The sequence below is a fragment of the Ornithorhynchus anatinus genome, chromosome 5 (genome assembly GCF_004115215.2).
Source record: "Ornithorhynchus anatinus isolate Pmale09 chromosome 5, mOrnAna1.pri.v4, whole genome shotgun sequence".
NCBI lineage: Eukaryota > Metazoa > Chordata > Mammalia > Monotremata > Ornithorhynchidae > Ornithorhynchus > Ornithorhynchus anatinus.
Window position 1 is genome coordinate 1,031,803 of NC_041732.1, and position 13,884 is coordinate 1,045,686.

Sequence of the window (13,884 nt, forward strand, 5' to 3'; positions counted from 1 at the left end):
GCCGAGGCCAGCCCCCAGGGGCCGGGTCTAAGCGCCCCCCTCCCCCCCACCGGCCCCGGCCCCGGCCCCCGCCCCGCCCCGGCCCCGCCGTCCTTTGTGGGGCCCGGCCCGCCTTCGGCCCCCCACCGGCCCGCGGGCCCCGCCCTCCGGACCCCCTCCTGCCCCCCCCGGACCCCTTCCTGCCCTCCCGGACCCGCTCCTGTCCCCCCCCCCGACCCTCCTCCTGCCCCTCCCCCGGCCCCCCCCTCCTCCTGCCCTCTCCGCCCCCGTCCGGCGTTGCCCCTCCCCCGCCCCCCGCCCCCCACCATGAAGATGATGGCCGGCGGCGGCGGCGTGCATCCCAACGGCCTGTTCTCCGGGTCGCACCCGCAGCCGCCGCCGCCCCCCCCGCAGCAACCGCCGGCCCCCCCGCAGGCCTCCCACATGGAGGCCGAGCCCCCCGACTCGCGGAAGCGGCCGCTCGAGACCCCCACGGAGGCCATCAGCACCAAGAGGAGCAACACGGGAGGTGAGCGGCCCGCGACCCCCGACCCCGGCCCTTCGGGCCCCCGGGCGCCCCCCCCGAGCCCCTTCCTCCGGGGCAGCGGCCTCTTCCTCCTCCCGTTGAGGCAATCGCCTCCCGCCGGGACCCCCCTTCCCCCCGACCCCCATGACCGACCCCCCCCCCCCGACCCCGGGCAGGTGTAGAGAGCCCCCTCCTCCGTTCCGCGCCCGGGTCCGCCGTCCCCCGTTTGATCCCTCCCCGAGCCCCGGCGTGCGGGGGACCGGCCCCCTCCTCCCCCGGGATGCGGCACCGGCGGCGGGGTCGGTCCGAGAGGCGCGGGGTGGGGGGGGCGGGGGAGATCCCTGCCCACCCCCCTCAATCTCCCCCAATCCTCCCCACCACCCGCGCCCCGGGGGCTTTGTTCGGAGTAGGGGGAGATATGGTGGCGTAGAGCGGGGACTGGGATTGCGGCTGGGTTATTGTGTGTGCGTGTGTGGTCTGTGTGTGTGTGTGTGTGTGTGTATTTGTGACTGTCCCAGGTGTACCGATGAATGTGCGCGTCTGCCTGTCCGTCCGTCTGACTGTCCGGCTGCGTATGTGTGTGCGAGGGAGATTGCGATTGTCCTTGGGGGATCTGTACTCGTAGGGGACCGTCCTTGCGTGCGTGCGTGTGTCTCTCTGCATGGGTGTGCATCTGTGGGCATCTGTGTGAACCTGTGGCTGCCCTTGATCGTCTGTGTGTCTGTGCGACCGCCCTTGGTCGTGTGGGCGTCTGGGTGACTCTCCTTGGGTTTGGGGGGGGGGCGGGGGGGCGGGTGTGCAAGACCGCTTTGGGGCGAGGATGAGGGAAACGACCATCTTTGGGGGCGGGATGATAAAAAAACAGTATTTGCTGGTTGACTGTGATTTCCCTAAGCCTGCGTGTGTGCGTGCAGTGATTTCTACACCGAGCGAAACGGGATGCGTGTGTTTCTGGGGATCTGTCCATGGTTTGTGTGTGTGTGTGTGTGTTGGGGGTGGGGGGGGGGGTCGTTTTCCTGGTCAGGGGTATCTGGCTGGCGGTGGGCATGGTTGATGCCCGTGTGTGAGAGAGATAGAGGAGGCAGAGTGTGTGTGCGTGTGTGTGTGTGTGTGTGTGTGTGTGTGTGTGTACGCGCGCGCGCGCGCGATTGTGAACAGCCGAGGAGCCTTCATGACCGAATGTGGGATTTGGGGCGTCCGGCCGATCCCTGGGGCCCCCGGACCCGGCGTTTTCTCGACTGCTTAGCCCTCGGCCGGCTCTTGTTCCCCCTCGCCCATCACCTCGTCTACCTTAGGGGTCCAGAACGGACAGTCGTGGATGGCTGCGAGTGTGTAGGTGGGGGAGGAGGGTGTGCCTCTGTGTATGTGTCTCTGTGTGTGTGTTCGGGGGGGGGGGGGGGTCGTGGGAGTGTGCGAATGCACGTGGGCGTGAGCGAGTGTGCTCGCCTGTGTGTGCCTGAGAGCGGGCGGGAGTTCGAGTGTGGGAGAACCAGGTTCGAGCCGGCTTCAGTTCGAGTCTCTCCGCCAGCCTGCCCTCCCCGCCCTCCTACAAAACCCCCTTCGCGCTCGGGGAGAAAGGCTCCACGGGGAACACGCGGGGCCTGCCCACGGCCCGAGCCTCCCGGCCCCGACCCCGGCCCCCTCCCTCCTCTCCAGGGGAGATAAAGGAGGAAACGGAAACTCCCGCCCAGGCGGGGGATGGGGCTGGAGGACCCCGTTTCCCGTCCTGTTTCCTGCTCCCTCCTCCCGCCCCCCCCCACCTCCCCCGCCATCTGCCCCTTCCTTTCCAGCTTCCTTCCTCCTCTTCCTCCTCCCCCCGGCCGGGCTGGCCGCTCCCCTCCGAGATGAGGCGCTTCGGTCGGTGGTGGGGGTCTGGGAAGGGTCGCAGCGGGGAGGGAGAGGGACGAGGGATCGAGGGCCTAAGGCAGGAGCCGGAGGAAGGCCGGGAGGACCGGGCCCCCCTTTGGACGGGGCTAAGAGCTCCCCCGAGCTCCTCAAAGGGCCAGGTGCCCTTGAGAGGAAGGGCAAGGGTTGGCGCCCTGCGCTGGCATCCGGGATGGGGACGGGTCCGGCCTGGGGGACGGCTCGGAGGGGTCAGTTTGAAAACGGCTCCGAGCTCGGGAGCAGGAACGGGAGTTTGACTGGTGCCCGGGCATAACCAACCTCCCGTCAGCGACCACTCTCCAGCTGCCCGTCAGCTACCCCCTGCCGAGTACTCCCTGCTCATCGCCCCCTGCCAAATACCCCTTGCCAACTGCTTCCCGCCCGTCCCGCCCGTCCCCCCCCCCGCCAGCTACATCCAAGCGTCAGACGGCCCTGTCTAGGTCAGCAGCACCCAACACATTCCCTAACGACAACACGCGACGAATCTCCCCCTTCGAAAACGCTCAACCAGCCCTCCCTCGATTCCTCCCGCAACCCTCTCAACCCCTACGCCCCCCACCAGAAACATCCCCAAAACGCTCTTGGGCCACCCGGGGCTTTAGGGGAGGGTCCTGGCCCTCAGCCCGCCGAGGCCTTGGGAATCCCCTGCCCTGAAAGGAGGTGGGGGTCGAGGCAGAAGGAGACAGCGCCTCTGGGCCGGGCCGCGGGGCGGGGGAGGGGTGGGAGAGAGGAGCGGGCCACCGGGCCACCGGGCCACCCTCCAGCTCGGGAGCAGCCGGGCCAGTGCGGGGAACCCTGGCCTGGGCAAGGCGGGAGGCCCGGCCGGCCGGGAGGACAGGCTGAGGGGGAAGGGTCCGGCTCCAGAGGGCTGGCAGGCGGGGCCCGGGCTGGGGAGGGCAGGCTGACCGGGTGGACCTGGGCCCGGGGAGGACAGGCTGAGGGGGCGGGACCCGGACCTAGGGAGGACAGGCTGAGGGGGAGGAGCCGGGGTCTAGACGACAGGCTGAGGGGGTGGGACCCGGACCCAGGCAGGACAGGCCGAGGGGGCCGGGCCGGTTCTGGAGGACAGGCCGAGGGGGCGGGACCCGGACCTGGGGAGGACGGGCCGAGGGGGGCGGGACCCGGGCCTGGGGAGGACGGGCCGAGGAGGCGGGGCAGGGGCTGGGGGGGAGGGGGCAGGAGGAGGGGGCGGGGCCGGGGCACGGGGCGCCCAGGCCGAAGGGGTGGGGCTAGGGTAGGGCGGGGGGGCGGGGGGGCAGGGGCCGACCCTCGGGAGGACAGGCTGAAGGGGGGCTCAGGCTGAAGGGCGAGATCCGGGCTGGGCAGGGGACATCTGCAGGAGAGGACCCGGGGGAGGGGGAACCCGCCGCCCGCTCCCCGTCGGGCGGAGCGGACGGGACCAGGCTGGGCCTGCAGTGGGAGGGATGGGGGTCAGACGGCAGGAAGGACTTCCCCCCCTACGACGTTTGGGCGAGGGAGGTCGGGGGCTGGGGACGATGAAGCTCCAGGAGCCGATTCGGGGCGGGGCTCGAGGCTAATTGTCTAACGGGTTTAGCGCGGCCGAGACGGGCGGGGTTAAGGGGATTTGACGGGACGAGTTCCCCTGGAGCCACCCCGGGGCCTGAGCCCCGCCCCCAGACCGGCCCCTCCCCTCCTAGGGTTGGGGAGGGTCAGTCCCGGGGGCTCGGCCCGGCCTGAGCTGACCCGGCTTTCTCCTCCAGAGGACGGCGAGTTCTTCCTGAAGGTCCTGGTCCCCAGCTACGCCGCCGGCTCCATCATCGGCAAGGGCGGCCAGACCATCGTGCAGCTGCAGAAGGAGACCGGAGCCACCATCAAACTGTCCAAGTCCAAGGACTTTTACCCAGGTGATGGCCCGGAGAGGCCCCTCTTCCCCACCCCCTACACACACCCCATATCCGTGAGCTCATCTGCATGGCAGCCGATGCGTGTTCCCGTCCCGACCCCGTCACCTCACCGTCCTCCGCCCCCCTCCCGGGACCTCCCGGGGCTCGTCGCCCCCGCCCCGCCTCAGGGATTTTCGCCCTGCTCCCCGTATTAAACCAGCCAAGCTTTAGGGTCAAACATCAGATATCAGGGCTGGGGGGCGGGGGGCGATAATCCGGGGGATCGGGCTCCCTAATCCGAGCCCCGCCAGTCCCCAGATCCAGCCCCGCTAAGCTGCTTTATCTTCCCCGCTCAGGGCTCAGGGGACTTGGCAGAGGGAGGCAGAGGGAGGAGAGGAGAGGGGCTTGGGCTGGCGGGACGCCTCCGTTGCCCCATTCATTCATTCATTCATTCATTCATTCATTCATTCAATGGTATCTACCGAGCGCTTACTGCGTGGAGAGCACTGTACTAAACGCTTGGGAGAGTACAATACAACAACAAACAGTGACATCCCCTGCCCACAACGATCTTACAGTCCAGCGGGAGGAGAGACAGACATCAGTACAGATAAATCAAATTATAGATACGTACACAAGTGCCGAGGGGCTGGGAGGGGAACTCTTCCTCCACCCATTGCCCTACACCCCTGTCCGCATTGCACTTTCCGCCCTTCCCCCCTCTCCCCTACACACGCCCCTCTCCCTTACACGTACCCCTCTCCCCTATACCTCCCCCTCTCCCCCCCCCCAATACCCCCTACTCTTCTCCTAGCCCACTTCCGCTCCCTCTTCTCCCCCTTCCCCAGACCCCACCCCACGCCCCCTCCTCCGTTCCTACCCGACTTCCACTCTCCCCTTCTCCCCTCCCCTTCTCCCACTCTCCTCTCTCCCCTTCTCCCACCTCTCCCCTCCCCTACCCCATTCCCACACCCTTCTCTCTGGCCTACCCCGGCCCTCACCCTCTCCCCCACTCCCACGCCCTTTCCTATTTACACCGGGTGGAGGGCGGAGGCTGGAGGCTGCTGGGCGGGCGCTGACTCACTCTTGGCTCCGATCGGACTATTGTTCCCGGGGAGCGGAGGGGCGGGGGGCAAAACAACGTGGGGGGACGCGGGGGCACCCACCGACCCAGCCGTCTACGCGACTCCCCCATCCCGGGCCCACACGCAGACCCTCGGCAGACCCTCCCAGCTCCTCCCCGCACCCAGGCACATCCGCATACACCTGCCCACACACTCACCCACCTACCGTTCCCTCCTCTGGAAAAGGGGGATGAAGACTGTGAGCCTCACGTGGGACAACCTGTTGACCCTGCATCTACCCCAGCGCTTAGAACAGTGCTCTGCACAGAGTAATCCCTTCACAAATACCCACATTATTATTATTATTATTATTATTAATGACTGCCCGACCCCTCCTACCCTCTCCCCCTATAGACCGGAGGGGGCGCATCGCGCCCCCTGTCGGTGGCGAATACGTACGACACGTCCCACCCAGGGGCCTACGGTCATTCCCGGGGCTCGACACCCCCACCGTGACGTCATTCCCGCCGTGACGTCACGCCCACCGTGACGTCACGCCCCCGTTCTCTAGACTCCACACCATCACCGGCCCATTTCCGATGGGAGTGGAGTGGGGGGGGGGGGCGGGTTCTACCGTCCGCTCCTCCCCCATTCCCCTCCCCGTCTGACACACAGACACAGATACACACACACAGGCCGCGGGGCCGGATGAGACTGACAGCTGAGGCTTTAAGGTGTTACCCTGGCGACGCGGCCCAGGCCCCCTGTCGCCAGGGTGGGCTGAGGGACAGACGGGGTCCCCAAGCCCTCCGAGGCGGGGCGAGTAAGGGGGTGCTGGTCACCTTGGCAACCGGCTCAAGTGACCCGGTCTCCGGGAAGGGCGCCCGGTGACACGGAGGGAGGGGGACGGTTGCCCGGGCGACAGGAGCCGGAGGGGCCACGGGCCGTGGTGCCTTCTCCCCTTCTCCCTCGAGGATCTCCAAGCGCTTTAGAGCAAATCCCCCTCCTCCCCCTCACACTCCCAGGGAGCGAGGCGGGAAGAGGCAGAGGGAAGGAGCCCAGGCGTCCTGATCCTCTTAACCGCACCCCTACCCGCAAAAAGCCGCGCCGTGAGACCCAGGCTCCCGCCACCGTCTCTCCTCCGTTTCTCTGTTTCGGTCTGCGGTCTCCGTCCTCTCCTTCCGCCTTCACCTTTACCTGCCTCCGGTTTTCCCGATCTCCGTCTACCGTCACTTTCTCTTCTCCCATCTCCTCCCCTTTTCCTGTCTCCATCTTTCCCCGCCTCCCTCTTTCCCTGTGTATTTTTGGTTTCCGTCTCTCCGTTCTCCAAATCCCCCTGTCTCGGTCTCTCCCCTTCTTCACCTCTCCCCGTCTCCGTCCCCACCGACTACTTCTCCTCCTCTGGTTTCTGTCTTTCCCGTTCACTTACTCATTCAACCGTGTTTATTGAGCACTCACTGTGTGCAGAGCACCGTCCTGAGCGCTTGGGAGAGTACAGTATAACAACGAACAGACACATTCCCTGCCCACAACGAGCTTACAGTCTAGAGGAGCTTACGGCGCTTCCATCCCCCTCGTCCTCCTCCCCGTCTTTGTCTTCAAGCCCTGTCGCGCCCAAGTCCTTAGATCGGAGCTCCTCCGGCCCGCCCGTCCCTTCCGCGCCGGGGCAGTGACCCTGGCCGTGGACGGGGCGGAGCCCGCCCCACGATGACCGACCGCGCATCCCTGCTGACCCCGCATCCCTCCCGCAGGGACCACCGAGCGGGTGTGCCTGGTGCAGGGCACCGCCGAGGCTCTCAACGCCGCGCACAGCTTCATCGCCGAGAAGGTGCGGGAGATCCCTCAGGCGGTGGCCAAGTCCGAGGCCGTTAACATCCTGCAGCCGCAGACCACCATGAACCCCGACCGGGCCAAGCAGGTGGGGCTGGGGGGCGGGGGCGCGCGCGGGGGACCCGGTGGGTGGTCAGACCGGGGGCCTGGGCCGGGGTCAGCCCGGTGGAAGGGAGGGTCAGCCCGCGGGGGAGGCCCGCATGAGGCCTCCCCGTTCCCTCTCCTCTCTCCCCTCCTTCCCCCCCCCCCCACATGTCTCCTCTTCTCCCCCCCGTCCTTCTTCTCTCCCTCCTTCCTCCTCCTCTTCCTCGGCCGCTTTCTCCCCGGGAGAGCGGGCCTCGGACCGCCCCCCAAGGGAGAGGGAAGTGAGGGAAACCGTCCGTCCCGTTGCCATGGTGAAATGGAAGCGGTCGGGCCGGACGGAGGGGACGGGTCTCCCCCGCTCCCGCCTCCCTCCCTCCCTCCCTCCCTCCTTCCCTCCCTCCCTCCCTCCTTCCCTCCCTCCCTCCCTCCCTCCTTCCCTCCCTCCCTCCCTCCCTCCCTCCCCCCGCCGCTTCCCGGGCCTCCACCTGCTTTCCAGCACTGCGGCTCTCCAGTTGCCATGACAACGGCGGCGAGGGCGACGCGCGCGGTGGGGAAGGTGGAGCGCGCAGACGGTCGGCTGGCGGGAAGGGGGGAGGGGAGGGGACCGGAGCGCCCCGCCGGATCTCCCCCGTCCGCGGTGCGAAAGGAGCGGGGGGCGGGGCTCGCGAGAGGGGGGGCGGGGCCTGGCCGGAGCCACGCCCCTCCCCCCCGCATTTCTGGCGAAGCTTCCCCCCCCCCCGCCTCCTCCCAAGCGAGAAGCGGGCAGACTGGGGGCCTCAGTTTCCCCAGCTCCGCTGAGGACAGGCTGGGCTGTCCCGGGGCCGGGAAACGGGACCGGCCCCGCCCCGGCCGCGCGCGTCCGGTGGGTTTGGGGCCTCTGGCCGAGCCCGGGTCGCTGTCCTCGGTGCTGAAGCCTCGGGGCCTCGCCCAGCCCCGCCGCGCCGCCCCCGCGCCGCCCCCCCCCCTCCCCCGACAAGGAGGGCCCGCTGGGCCGTCGGACCGGAGTTGGACATGAAGAGCGAGAAGCGGCGTGGCCTAGTGGGTGGAGCCCGGGCCTGGCGGCCGGACGGACCTGGGTTCCAGGGGTGATCAGGATATTGCTGGTATTTGTTCAGCGCTTCCTATGTGCAGAGCACTGTTCTAAGCGCCGGGGGAGAGACAGGGTCATCAGGTGGTCCCACGTGAGGCTCACCCAGGCTTCACCCCCATTTGACAGATGAGGTCACTGAGGCCCAGAGAAGCGAAGTGACTTGCCCACAGTCACGCAGCCGACGGGTGGCCGAGCCGGGATTCGAACCCGTGACCCCGGACTCCCAAGCCCGGGCTCTTTCCACTGAGCCACGATCCCCGCCCCCCCGCCCCCCCCCCCGGCCTTCGTCCGCTGGGGGCACCTCGGGCAAGTCGCTCCTCTGGGCCTCCGTCCCCTCATCTGGAAAATGGGGATGAAGACCGTGAGGCCCCCCCCCCCCCCCGAGGGACGCGGGCTGGGTCCAACCCGAGGAGCGTGGCGGAGCGGCCAGAGCCCGGGCCGGGGAGTCAGAGGGGTCGTGATGGGGAGGAGGAGGAGGAGGACGATGGCATTCGGTAAGCGCTTAGGATGTGCCAAGCGCTGTTCTAAGCGCCGGAGAGGACGCAAGGTGATCGGGTGGTCCCGGGTGGGGCTCACGGCCTTCAGCCCCATTTTCCAGACGAAGCACAGATCGGGTCATGCGTTCTAATCCCGGCCGCGCCCCTTCCCCTCTCCCTCCGCGCCTCGGTTCCCTCCGGCGGGCCGTGAGCCCCTGGTGGGAGAGGGACGGCGTCCGAGCCGATCTGCTCGTGGCCCCCCCGGCGCTCGGTCCAGTGGCAGGCGCCCAGCCAGGGAGGGCCGAACCAGCGCCGCGGTGATTCCGAATCGGTCCCGGTGCCCCGACGCGTAGCGAAAGAGGACGGAAAGAAAGGAGGAGTCGGCCGGGCTGACTCGGCGCTCCCCCCGCCCCCCGGCAGGCCAAGCTGATCGTGTCCAACAGCACGGCGGGCCTGGTGATCGGCAAGGGCGGCGCCACGGTGAAGGCCATCATGGAGCAGTCGGGGGCCTGGGTGCAGCTGTCGCAGAAGCCGGAGGGCGTGAACCTGCAGGAGCGGGTGGTGACGGTCAGCGGGGAGCCGGCGCAGATCCACAAGGCCGTGGACACCATCGTGCAGAAGATCCAGGAAGACCCTCAGAGCAGCAGCTGCCTGAACATCAGCTACGCCAACATCACGGGCCCGGTGGCCAACTCCAACCCCACGGGCTCGCCCTACGCCAACTCCACGGACGTCCTGCCCGCGGCCGCCGCCGCCGCCGCCGCCGCCGCCGCCGCCACCGCCTCGGGCCTCCTGGGCCACACGGGGCTGGCGGGCGCCGGGGCCTTCCCCGCCGCGCTGCCGGGCTTCTCGGGCAGCGACCTGCTGGCCATCAGCACGGCGCTCAACACGCTGGCCAGCTACGGCTACAACACCAACTCGCTGGGGCTCAACTCGGCCGCCGCCTCGGGGGTGCTGGCCGCCGTGGCCGCCGGGACCAACCCGGCCGCGGCGGCGGCCGCCAACCTGCTGGCCTCCTACGCCAGCGACGCCGCCGCCGCCGCCGCCGCCGCCGCCGCCGCCGCCGGCCCGGCCGCCCCCGCCGGGGCCGTGGGCGCCTTCACCCTGGGCTCGCTGGCGGCCGCCACCGGCGCGGCCAACGGCTACTTGGGGGCCGCCTCGCCCCTCGTGGCCGGCTCCTTCCTGGGCCCGGAGAAGCTGGCCGCCGAGAGCCCCAAGGATCTCGTGGAGATCGCCGTGCCCGAGAATCTGGTGGGGGCGATCTTGGGCAAGGGGGGCAAGACGCTGGTCGAGTACCAGGAGCTGACCGGAGCCCGCATCCAGATCTCCAAGAAGGGCGAGTTCATCCCGGGCACCAGGAACCGCAAAGTGACCATCACGGGCTCGCCGGCCGCCACGCAGGCCGCCCAGTACCTCATCAGCCAGCGCGTCACCTACGAGCAGGGGGTGAGGGCTACAAACCCCCAGAAAGTGGGCTAGGGCGTCGGGCCCCGCCCCCACTCCTCGGGGGGGAGGGGGGGGGTCCGCCCCGCTCCCCGCTCCCCTCGCCCGCCGCGCGCCTGCCCCCCACTCGCCCCCCGCCCCGCTCCCGCTCCCCCGCCCCGGGAGGGGAGGCGGGGGGGGGCGGGGGGGGATGGGCAGAACACACTCCGGTAGCGTCGGGGGGTGGGAGGGGGTCGGGACGCCCCGTCCCCTTTCGTGATTTCTCTCCCCCCGCCCCCACTCCCCCCCCCCCGCGAACCCTCACCCCCCACCCCCCACCCCCAGCCCCGCCACGCTTAATAACTGGAGCCCCCTGGGGGGGCCGTGTGATCTCTGTATATATTGCATTTTGTTCATTTTAATAGAAAAATCTGGTTCTTTTCTCTTTCTTTCCCTTTTTCATTTGGGGGCAGGGGGGCTGGGCCAGGGGGCAAGGCTTGGGTCGCCTGGGGCGCCCCCTGCTTCAGCTCAGGTCGGGGCCATCTGTCAGGATGAGGGGAGGTGGGGCACCTGGGCTGAAACAGGGGCTGCCTCAGTAACACCCCCCGCCCCCACCCCCCGCCCCCCACCCCACCCCCCATTGTCCCTCCCCCACCACAAGGGAGGTGGTCGTGCGTGAGTGCGCGCGCAGGCTGGGAAATCTGTGTTTCTTTCTGGTGCCCAGGGATCTTCTGGGAGCAGGCGCTTTGTGGAGTTCGGTGGGGGAAGGAGCCCCGGAGGCCTCCGGCTCCGGTAGAGTTGCACGGCGAGGTGGAGGGACGTCAGATTCCCTCTCGCTGAGTGTGGTTCACGACCAAGACGGGGAGTGTTTCCCTGCGAGGCCACGGAGCACTTCCCGGGAGACCACGGGGAATTTTCTGTGCCGAATAGAAGTGTTCTCCTCCGGAGGCCATGGAACACTTCCTGGGGCACCAGAGGGTCACTCTCTGGGCGGCCGAGGGACACCTCCCGAGCTCAGCCACAGCTCAAGCCTACAGGCCTGCGGTTGGGGGAGATGGGAGTTTTAGTAAATCTGAGGGATCCCCTAGTGCCCCCGGATCCCGTGCTGGGTCACCGGGGAGAAGAGAGATAGAGAGAGGCTCCCGAGGCAGAAGAATGGATGTTTGGATGTAGCTGATTAGTGATTCCACCGCCCCCCCCCCCCCCCCCGCGCCGCCCAACACGTGTGCTCATGTGTGTGGGTGCGGAAGTGCTGGTGGGTGCCTGTTCCTTTCAGTTTGGTTGAGTAAAGTGGTCAGGATCAGCCTGTAGACCTGGTATTTTTCCGAGGGCTAGGTGGATCAGTCCGTTCAGTAAGGTTGTATGGACGGGTCTGTTCGGTAGGCTGCGAGGACCGGCCTGTTTGGGTGGACTGAATGCACCGGTCCCTCTGGGAGGGTGGAATGACCTGGTCTGTTTGCTAGGCCGGTACGGACCGGTCCGTGTGATAGAGCTGTGCGGAACGGTCGGCCTGATGGGACTGTAAGGACTGGTCCATTTCGTAGAGTTGTATAAACTGGTCTGTTTGGTCAGGGCTGCGTGGACCGGTCCGTTCGGGAGGGCTGTACGGAACGATGCGTTGGACGGTGCCCTACGGACCGGCTCGTTGGGTAGGGTTGAACGGGCTGATCCGATGGGCAGGAAGGTTTGGACTGGACGGTTTAATAGGCTTGTACGGGACGATGCGTTGGCCGGAGCTGTGTGGACTGGCCGATTTGGTAGAGTTGTTCAGGCCGGTCCATCGGGCAGGAAGGTAGGGATGGGTCCGTTCGTCGCGGTGGTCCGTGGAGCAGGGCCGTAGGAACCGCTTCACTGAGTAGGGATTTACGGATCCGTCTGCTGGGGCAGGGTAGGATGGATTCAGTGTCGGGCTCAGGGCTTCACTTGTGCCGCAATCCGGGTCTGGTCCGCTGAGCTCCACGGCCACGGTCCCAGAAGTGTCGCTGCCCCGCTGCGAAAGACGGCCATCCCGCTCGCAGGGCCACGGTTACAGGCCCAGCCCGAGCCGGGGCAGCGTCGCCACAGATTTGCCCGGGCCCCATCGCCTTTCACTCGGGCATGAATGCGTGCGTGGGTGAGCGCGTGGGTGTAGGGGTGTGCGTTCACGTATGTGAGTGTGTGGACCAATGCGTGAGCCTGCGGGTGTCTCGGTGCTTGGGGGCGGGTGGGGGGGTGTGCGGATGGATGCGTGAAATCGCGGGTGAGGGTGACCGTACGGGTGAGTCTCTGGGCAGATGTGAGTGTGTGTGTGTCTGTGAGAGTGGATTTGTGAGAGTCTGTGTGTGTGTGTGTGTGTGTGTGTGCGCGCCCTCGGGGGCTGAGGCCAGGAGGGGAGAGAAGCCAGAGATCAACAGGGTCCCTACCGGCTACCCCAGCCCGGTCCCCCCTGAGATCAGGGGTTCCCAAATGGAGTCCCTGGCACAGAGACCAGGACAGAGACTCCACCTCCCACAAAACCTGGTTCAGCATCAGCATTTTGGGCAGCTCCTGCTCCCTCTCCTCCCTCCCCCAGCCCCGACGCCCCCCCCCCCCCAGCAGGTCTGAGCCCCAGTGGCCCTGGCCCTTGGGCCCCGCCAGAGTCCGAGGGCGGGGGGGGGGGGAGGGGGAGAGGCCGGACCCGCCCCTGGACCCCAGCCTAAACGTCCTCCCCCTCTCCCCGATTTTGGGGGTCGGGACCCCATCCCAGCAGCCAGCGGGGTCGCCCGACCGACCGACCAGCCCGGTGAGGGCGGGGGTCAGGGCGGTGCGTCCAAGCCCGGTCCAACTTGGGAACAAATTGAAAATGTGAAGTCCTTTCCTCCGGGGAGCCCGCAAAGCAATACTGAGTCTCCGAGTAGCACCTTGCACTGAATCCGTGCGAAAGGAGGGCGGAGCCAGGAAGTGGGCGGGTCGGAGGGGGCGGGCCAGGGGGCGAGGCCGAGGGGCGGGGGCGGCCGCGGGGGCGGGGGCCGCTCCCCGCTCCTGGAGGACGGCGAGGCCGCCGCCGCCGCCTCCGCTATCTGTGCATATCAGCTGGGGGAAGGCGAGGACGGGGACCCTTCCCCCTTCCTCTCCCCTTCCCCTCCCTGCCCCCGGCAGGAAACCCCCCCCGAAACAAGGAAACTATATATAGATATTTAGATATATATGTGTATCTCCTTCTCTGTGCCAAAACGAGTGTGTACCTCTCGATGTATATAGCTTGATCGAGGTTGCGCGGGGCGGGTGGTCTCAGGAGGAGACCCCCCCCCCCCTCCTGTCCCCCAGGATCGTGCAGTATCACCCTAGGGTGGGGGGTGTCTCCTGGGACCCTCGCGACCGGGGTTTCTGACCCCCGGTGGGGGGCGACGGGACCCGATCCGTTTCTCTCTCCCTCTCCAGGATCCGCCCCGTCCCCTCCTTGATTTGCATAGGTTTGCATGCGCCCTGCGGCCCTCCCGGAGGGCTCCTTTGGAAGCCGGAGCTGGGAGGAGGGGTCTCCCCGCAGTGGCCGGCCACGAGAGTCCGCCCAAGGCCCGCAGGGCCCAAGGCCTCTGAGCACTTTTCTCACCTCGCTGTCCCCGCGGTGCTCCCGACTTCCGGCCGCAGGGAGGCGTGTGGACTAGCCCCCCCCCCCCCAAACTGCCCGCCCCCTGCCCCTCTCCTCAGACAGTATTGAGGCGGGCAC

General features: G+C 68.0%; 1 protein-coding gene across 1 annotated transcript; it reads left to right on the forward strand.

Annotated features, from left to right (window-relative positions):
- Positions 1–322: 322 nt before the first annotated feature.
- On the forward strand, positions 323–10,328 carry NOVA2 (NOVA alternative splicing regulator 2). Its single transcript, XM_029065269.2, has 4 exons — positions 323–508; positions 4,111–4,254; positions 7,049–7,215; positions 9,198–10,328. The coding sequence occupies exons 1-4, from the start codon at positions 424–426 to the stop codon at positions 10,254–10,256; spliced, it is 1,455 nt and encodes a 484-aa protein (XP_028921102.1). The 5' UTR covers positions 323–423; the 3' UTR covers positions 10,257–10,328.
- Positions 10,329–13,884: the final 3,556 nt, after the last annotated feature.

What these genes read in the sequence shown, in the direction of transcription:
- NOVA2 (XM_029065269.2), top strand. Translation starts at nt 424, where the DNA reads ATGGAGGCCGAGCCCCCCGACTCGCGGAAGCGGCCGCTCGAGACCCCC. An exon ending in CAAGAGGAGCAACACGGGAG is followed by an intron (nt 509 to 4,110) that starts GTGAGCGGCCCG and finishes TTTCTCCTCCAG; the next exon opens with AGGACGGCGAGTTCTTCCTG. An exon ending in ACCCCGACCGGGCCAAGCAG is followed by an intron (nt 7,216 to 9,197) that starts GTGGGGCTGGGG and finishes GCCCCCCGGCAG; the next exon opens with GCCAAGCTGATCGTGTCCAA.